The sequence below is a fragment of the Gastrolobium bilobum genome, unplaced genomic scaffold (assembly GCF_033153095.1).
Source record: "Gastrolobium bilobum isolate Gb01-03AN ecotype WA unplaced genomic scaffold, APGP_CSIRO_Gbil_v1 utg9367, whole genome shotgun sequence".
Taxonomy (NCBI): domain Eukaryota; kingdom Viridiplantae; phylum Streptophyta; class Magnoliopsida; order Fabales; family Fabaceae; genus Gastrolobium; species Gastrolobium bilobum.
In genome coordinates, this window is record NW_026897500.1 from 60040 (window position 1) to 68518 (window position 8479).

The 8479-nt window shown below is 36.7% G+C and overlaps 1 protein-coding gene across 1 annotated transcript; it reads left to right on the forward strand.

The window, feature by feature from the left end:
* Positions 1-366: 366 nt before the first annotated feature.
* LOC133307450 (hypothetical protein At1g04090-like) lies at positions 367-2062 on the forward strand. Its single transcript, XM_061507959.1, has one exon. The coding sequence runs from the start codon at positions 446-448 to the stop codon at positions 2060-2062; it is 1617 nt and encodes a 538-aa protein (XP_061363943.1). The 5' UTR covers positions 367-445.
* The last annotated feature ends 6417 nt before the right edge of the window (positions 2063-8479 follow it).

The window sequence follows — 8479 nt, forward strand, 5'->3', positions numbered from 1 at the left end:
CTGAGTCACATGAAAATTGTCATCTCCCTTCATGAAAAGGGATTTAAGGTAAACAACACAAGCAAGTCCTTTAATGAACAGCTTGGTGTACAAGTGAAGTTGAACATTGTTTAGAAGCTTATCTGTGTAGCCAAACTAGCTTCCTTGTACGACTCATCCTTGGCGCATCCCTTGTATTTTATTGTTAAATTAAGACCTTTCTACCTTCACAATTATCCTTAAAGGAATACACTTCTTGCAAAAATCGCCAGTATTATATAATAGCCCATATTCTCCATACATTGACACTCAACAATGGGTAATTGTCTTACCACATGTTCTGGTGCAGAGAAACTCTTCAAGAAAAAGCATGCTCTCCCCATTGCCACCATATTCAAGCTTCCTGCTGAAACAAATGCTTGGCCACCAGGTATCCATTATATGATTGTCATTTCCTCTTCTTGTTATGATATATTCTAGTAAATGCAGAAGTATTGCTAATGCTGAATTGTCACATGCAGGTGATGGTTTTGCAAATGGAACCATTGATCTGGGTGGGCTGCAAGTGGCTCAAGTAACAACATTCAACAAAGTTTGGGCTGCCTATGATGGTGGACCAGACAATCAAGGTTTCACAATGTTTGAACCAAGAGTAATACCTCAAGGATTCTCTATGTTGGGTAGCTACAGCCAACCAAACAACAAACCTCAATTTGGATGGGTTCTTGTGGCAAAAGATGTGTCTTCAAGTACCACCAATGGCACATTAAAGCAACCAGTTGATTACACACTTGTATGGAACAGTGCATCTCTTTCCATTACCCAAGATTTCCCTGGCTATGTTTGGCTACCAATAGCACCTAATGGCTATAAAGCTTTAGGCCATGTTGTCACCACCACACCAGATAAGCCTTCCCTTGATAAAATCAGGTGTGTCAGGTCAGACCTCACTTACCAAGGTGAGACATATTCATGGATTTGGGGAACAGGCAAGGACAGTGATCCAAGTGGCTTCAATGTTTATGATGTGAGACCAAGCAATAGGGGAACTCAAGCTCCTGGTGTTCGTGTAGGCACCTTTGTTGCACAAAATGGTGGGAGTACTAGCCTTCAATCTATAGCATGTTTGAAAAACATCAATGCTAACACAAAATACATGCCTAATCTACGACAAATTGATGCAATACTCCAAGCTTATTCTCCATCTATGTACTTGCATCCTGATGAAGCATACTTACCTTCTTCTGTCAATTGGTTTTTCTCCAATGGAGGACTATTATACAAGAAAGGGCAAGAGTCAAATCCTGTCCCTATAGCACAAAATGGCACTAACCTTCCTCAGGATCCTAACAATGATGGTGCATATTGGCTAGACCTGCCTGCTGATGAAGCCAACAAAGAGAGGGTCAAGAAAGGAGATTTGCAAAGTTCCAAAGCTTATGTACATGTGAAACCAATGCTTGGAGGAACCTTCACTGATGTAGCCATGTGGGTCTTCTACCCATTTAATGGACCTGCTAGAGCAATAGTAGAGTTCATTACTATTAATTTGGGGAAAATAGGTGAACATGTTGGTGATTGGGAACATGTAACATTAAGGGTAAGCAACTTCAATGGTCAACTATGGCAGGTCTATTTCTCACAACATAATAAGGGTACATGGGTGGATGCCTCTCAGCTTGAGTTCCAAAGTTGGAGCAAACCTGTGGTTTATTCTTCCTTGCATGGTCATGCATCATACCCACATCCTGGCCTTGTTCTGCAAGGGACAAATGGAACAGGTATAAGAAATGATACTTCTAAGGGTGACTTAGTCATGGATATGGGGACATATGAATTGGTTTGTGCAGAGTATTTAGGATCTGCAGTTGTAGAGCCAGCTTGGTTGAACTATTTCAGGGAATGGGGTCCAAAAACTGATTACAGTATAGATGATGAGTTGAAGAAGGTGGAGAAGTTGTTGTCTGGGAAGCTAAAATCTGCTTTTGAAAATTTTGTAAAGAGTTTACCAAAGGAAGTGCTGGGAGCGGAAGGACCCACAGGTCCAAAGGTGAAGAATAATTGGAGTGGTGATGAAGCATGAACATTGTAGCTTCACTTACATTTATTCTCATGAACTTCAAAATTGATTTACAATAATGTTATTGGGTTCAATTGTATAAGTGGTTTCAATTTGAGTTTAATTGGAGATATACAAAAAAGTCAAATGAAACCAGCAATAGCTTTAAACTAGTACAGAACCTTATCAATTCTTCGTGTGCCAAATCAATATCAATTTTGATCCTTTCATTTTCCTTATTCATAGATTTTTAAAAAAAAAAATAAAAAAAAAATAAGCAACGTTACTTGGACCCACCATTATTTGTATAGGATATATTAAACTTGTTTTAATATCTATCTCTCAAAACATTAGAAGAAACAGAAGAAGATTGAAATATAGCTATGAAAACTTTTTTGTTTCTCGTTGATATCTTCTTACTAATAATTACACCATATTTTCACTTCGTATCTTATTTTTAATAATCTGTAAAGGTAGTTTTATTATTTTATCATTGTGTTCTGTAAATTCTCAAAAATAAAAAATTCAATTAAAAATAAAGTGATATTTTTAGAATTATTAGTGAAAATAAAAGCAACCCAACTTCAGCACCTGTTGGTGAAAACATCTTCAGTTAATGTTACCTACTTTGACTTTTTTCTTACTTTAATAAAACAGCACTAACTGTGGAAGTACCAAAGAGATTACATGTACGGTCTTTGATGCAAGGGGAGATGTGAACATAGAAGAAAGGAGGGGCTTTAACTGAAAACAAGAAGTCGAAAAGAAAGCGAACGTGTAATTGAGGTATAAGGTTGTTTTGTCTTTAAAACTGTTAGAAACCTTTTCTTTGACGCCCCGGCCTCTAATTGAGTCTTCATTGGTTGTTCATCAGTCATCACAGTTTGGTTCCGATCCTGTTGTATTTAGTCACTCTATTAGTAATTCTAGCATGAATCATTTCAAAAAAGTTCGTGAAATTTATAATTGTTGTTAATACAATAACGCTATTGTATTTTGTGTTGTTTTATTGGTGCTTTAATTCTTGCTGAGGAGCCATTTATTGTTAAGCAGGGTTTTTTTAGTTTTCATTTTCTCTTTCCGAGGTTAGAAGTTTTTTATGTGATTTCTTTCTTATGGGAGTTCTTGGGAAAATTTTGTTGAGGTTGATAAACATTTTCTAGACTAATAAGAGTAGGGCTGAGAATAAAATAGCAAGCACCTAAGGAGAGTGAAAGAGTTAAGTTACTTTGAGCCTTTCGAACTAGTCCTGCTGGCAGCCTATGGGTGGATGGATAGTATAATTCAGTTATTAAGGGAGGGTTTAAAACCAAGGAATCAAGGATGGCTTGGAGGAAAAGAAGGCTTGTATTGGGTAGTACTGCAGAGTATAACCCAAATCTCTTGTATTATATATATAAAAAAAAAAAAAAAAAAATATCTCTTTTATTATGCTATTTTAGATTCAATACACTACTTCAACTTTGTCCTACCTTTTGGTCTTTGAATTACCAGTTCCTATCAGTTAGGCAGCATATAAATCCAAGATTATCAAAGAAAAAAAAAAGCCAAAATAAATAACAACACAGTACAAACAATTTTCAGAATCTCTATACGAAGTAAAAAATATATATTTATATATCTCACTACTATTGCTGTGTGTTACTGACAAAACCATTGATGTGTCATGCCACACATACGTGTGACTTGCCTTCCAAAATCATCCCAAAAACACCAGCAGAAGTTAAAGTTTCATATCATGCTCTAATAATATTATCTAGCAACAATAAAATTGACCCATTAGATTTCTTTAGGAGGATTAAACAACTATTAACAAGAAGCGTATTTCAAGAACCTCAGAACAAAGGATAGCAGGTTTCCTACATGATAAAATTCAGACACTCAAATAATTGGTCTAACGGCTGTTTTCAGATCATTCTATTGAGTTGTAACAAAAATGGATTCAGGAAGTACCCATGTATGATGTTGCCTGACACATCTTCCAGGAATACTAAGACCATGGTAATGCAAATGTGTGATGATTTATGTCTGTTTAAAACTGTTACAGTACACTAGTACAGTATGCAAATTTGCATACTTGTTTCGTTGCCATCATAGCAATGTGCAATACTACTCTTAAAAGAATAAACACAAGTTCAAATATTTCGCAAAACCATTCATATACTTGGAATTAAAACCATTAGTTTTAGCTACTAACAGAAAAACAACCACTTCACTGAACAAAAATATCCAGACAGATTTTACCCCATGATGAATTGTAAAATTGAAACTAGCTCAATTGAAGAACCTTATTGTATATAATCGGCAGAATAGCTCCAACCAATGATTTGCATGTCATAGTTATTGTGGGTTTTTCCAATGTAAGCACTAGAGGAAACACAATATTCAATAACACAATCAATTTCCTTTGACATCTATCCAAATATCCAATCATGATCTATGTGATAGAACTGGACCAGAAAATGAGGTAGAAGTGCAATCTTAACACAAAACCTATGCTACTGCAGTTAGAGGGCTAACTAACCATCTTAAAGCCTTTAACTAACAAGGCCTAACTAAGAGAGACTCACCCACTTGGCTCTTAGGCCCTTCCTTATTCTAATGCTGGAGCAGTAATCAATTGGCTAAACAGAAATAAGAACGAACACAAGGATTGCGAGAAAATACTATTCATCTTTTCTTAATTTTCTTCAACCAAAAACAACCTAATAACAATAGGGTTCTCCGAGCCTTAAATAGGCAAAAATAAAATAACAAAAAAAGTAAATAACTATAATCATGCGCAATCAAAGAAGATAACGCACAATCAACGCACAGTCAAACATAATCTAAAATAACAAAAAGGAAATAACTAGCAATTATTAAAATTCCCTAAATAAAGAAATAAATAATGGAAAAGCCCAAACCAAGCAAGTCAGCTCGGGTGCATCATGTTCTTCCACTTGAAAAAGATTCACCCTCGAATCTGCTTCGTCTTCATTGATATGAACTTCTTCAGGTGGTAACCCAGGTGGTAACTCTTCTGGTACAATATCACCAAATCTCCTAATTAAGATTAGGACTTGGAAGTGCAATTCTTTGATATGCTTGGTATATTCATCTGTAGTTTGGATCAATGATCGCATTTGTGATCCGTCATAGGAAAACTTTGTCTGATGTACCAGCAAGTACCATTGCCCTTGACGATCTCCAATTAAACTTTTACCAAAAGCTAAATCTTTATCTCCATGGAGCATAAGGTTGTTATGCTCGTTGTTGTAACATCCCGTCTCGAGCCGGTTCAATTAACATACATATGATACAAACAGAAACAATGGAAGACTTAACTTACGAAAATACGAGCTAACTTTTTCTTTTTCTTTAATCCTTTTTCCCATGACATAACACATTACATACTTCTTCTAATTTAATTCTTATTTGACGGAGATGAAAATCGGACAAAGTAACCTCTGTAAATCGGACAACTGGGGATTTGCAAATCTCGATCTCAAGGGTTCCTGATAAACAATTTATACCATATAGGATTCCAGAAACACCAACTATCCATATAGGACTATATACCCATCCAGGGGCGCATGCATAACTTGGCTCCGTGCCACTATGTCTAACAGCATGCAAATCCAACAGGTAAGCATATAACTGAATACTACATCGTAATATAAACATGCCTGAATACATAATTGTACATGCATCAAAACAGAAAACATGTACAAATCATATACAGGCCATATACAAAATGAAGGATCAGACATCATGATCCACCACAAAATAATGGAATACGAAACAACATAAATATACTCCAAAATACAGTAGCCTCCAGCTACTCAAAATCGGGTCCGTCGAAGCACCCCTAACCACGGGTCGTGTCCCTGCCTAGTGGGGGCTCATCGGGGATCTGAGAACCTGAAATGATGTCCCCAAAAAGGGGTGAGATAACAAATCTCAATAAGCTCCAGGTTTATAGAGATTTCTCCATACCCTTGGGTTCACTCCTGCATGAAAGTCAGATACAGAGTATACAAAGCAACATATAACAGATATCATCACTAAACAAAACATATACACATATCTTATCAGAGGCGTACGCAGTCATTCCCAAGGGAGGACCCCAAGCGGAAATCAACGCACGTGTTCCTAATGGAAGACCCCAAGCGGAACCAGAACATATCAGAGGCGTACACCGTCAGTCCCGAGGGAGAACCCCAAGCAGACATCGGTGTACAATACAATCAATGGCCAAAGATCAATATAGAATTCACATCAACACAAATCATATCATGTTATCAAATAGCTCTATATGAATGCATCTATACAAAGCATCAAAAACAATCATACAATCCAACCATAGTTCACTAACCATGGTGGAGAACTCAAGCAAGAAAAGACTCCTTAAACATAGAGCTTACCTCTTGAAGCTTTACCAATCCGCTTACTTGTAACACAAGTTAGTTATATAGCTTCAACAGGATCCAAACCCTTTTCAGTCCCTAGGCACACCTAGAGAAAGAATCCAAAACAAAAATCAATAAAACGATACCATGCCGAGATTTTACATAAGGCATACATTTTATCGCTTACTTTCGTTTCATTACATTTTTGCCAATCCTATGCCAATACACAAGTCCAGACCATACTTTCATAAATTCTCTTATTAGACCATTTTCCAACATTAATCACACCTTATCCCCAAAGACCCTAAATGGCCGAAACCAAAGTTAGGAATGGCTAGGAATTTGCAACAATTCAATTAACAAAACCAATAGTTCCTAGAACCCTCACTTGGCTCCTAATTTAACTAGGTATCCGCTTGAAAATTTTAAACATAATTCATGCCGTTTTTCTTCATAAGGCCGTGGACATAATTCATCCTTAAATCACCCTATAGGCCGAAACATAGGTGTACAACACCATAGAATTTTTCCCACTTTGGTATTTTCATTTTCACACTTAAATCCCCATTTACACCAACATACCACCTTCACAATCCATGTAATTAAATTTTTTGCACAATAAACCCTACTTAACCTATCATGGCCGAACCTAGGGGAGGGAGGTGCAATAGGAATTTTCAATTTTCCAACACATGTTAATGTTTAATTCTCATTATAACTTCCTAAACAACATAAACTCATCATCAATTTCAAATTTCTAACTCAATTATTTCCCACCAAAACATACTTCAAACTTTCAAGACTTAAATCATAAAAATCCAACCATGGAAATAGAGATTTCTTACCTCCAATCACTTATCCAAGGTCCAAAGAACAAAACCTAAGCTTTGCTCACTCAAAATCCACACTTTTTCACTTGGGTGAATAGTGCCATGAATTGGGGATGGGGAAGAACTCTCTCCACAAGCAATTTTAGCTCAAACTAAGTGGTAGAATGGATTCATTAGGTGATTTACTATGAATTTCGTGTAATGCACTTAATGATTTGGATGCTTGTAGAGTGAGAAATCAAAGGAGAGAAAATGAAACCCTTAAGCTTCCATGGAGAAAGAAAGAAAGAGGCGCTCACGGGAATGGAAGAAGAAATAGGGAGTGCTACGGTGTCCAAAAAGTTAAATAGGCTAAGTTACTTTAACTGGGTAACCACTTATCTATCTACACTCCTCCATTCATTACCAAACTTTACCCACTTGACTAGAATATTTTTCTAGTCATATTTCTAACTTTACTTTCACTTTTCGGGTAACTTTGCTTATCCGTATTTTTACCCCTTAACTGTCATTTTAACTCTTTTTTCACCTAAGGTGACTTTATTTCTTTTACTTCTAATTATTCTTCAATATTAAATCCACAACTACTAGTGAAGGTTATTATATTCACCTCACATTTTAAGGATTTTTCCCACAAAATCAAACATAAGACATAACACATACCTGACGTCAAACTCAGGATAACGCTAGAGAATATCATTCTCTCGCTTCCAAGTAGCGTATTTAGGAGTCAAACCTTCCCGTTGTACCTTGATCATGGGAATACCTTGTTCCTCAATACTTTCTCATCACGAGCTAGAACCTTCAATGGTCCCACAACAAACTTCAAATCTTTCTTTACTTCAATATCGTCCTGCTGGACAATGTGGGATGCATCAGGTACGTATTTGCGAAGATGGCTAATATGAAAAATACTATGCAGATTTGACAGATGTGGAGGTAAGACAAGCTGGTACGCCACAGGCCCAACCCTCTTTATTATCTGGTAGGGCCCAATGAACCTAGGACTCAACTTCCTCACTCCAAGAGCACGCCTCACACCTGTAGTCGGAGACAAATGGGTAAACACATGATCCCCTTCAGAAAATTCAAAAGGTCGATGCTTTGCATCATAATAACTCTTTTGGCGGCTCTGAGCTTTCTTCAATCGATCCTTAATCATAATAATCTGATCAGTAGTCTCTTGGACCATAATTGGTTCTTCTTTGTGGTTCGTATGC

Bases quoted from the DNA above. Each gene is read 5' to 3' on its own strand.
- LOC133307450 (XM_061507959.1), top strand. From the start codon at position 446: ATGATATATTCTAGTAAATGCAGAAGTATTGCTAATGCTGAATTGTCA.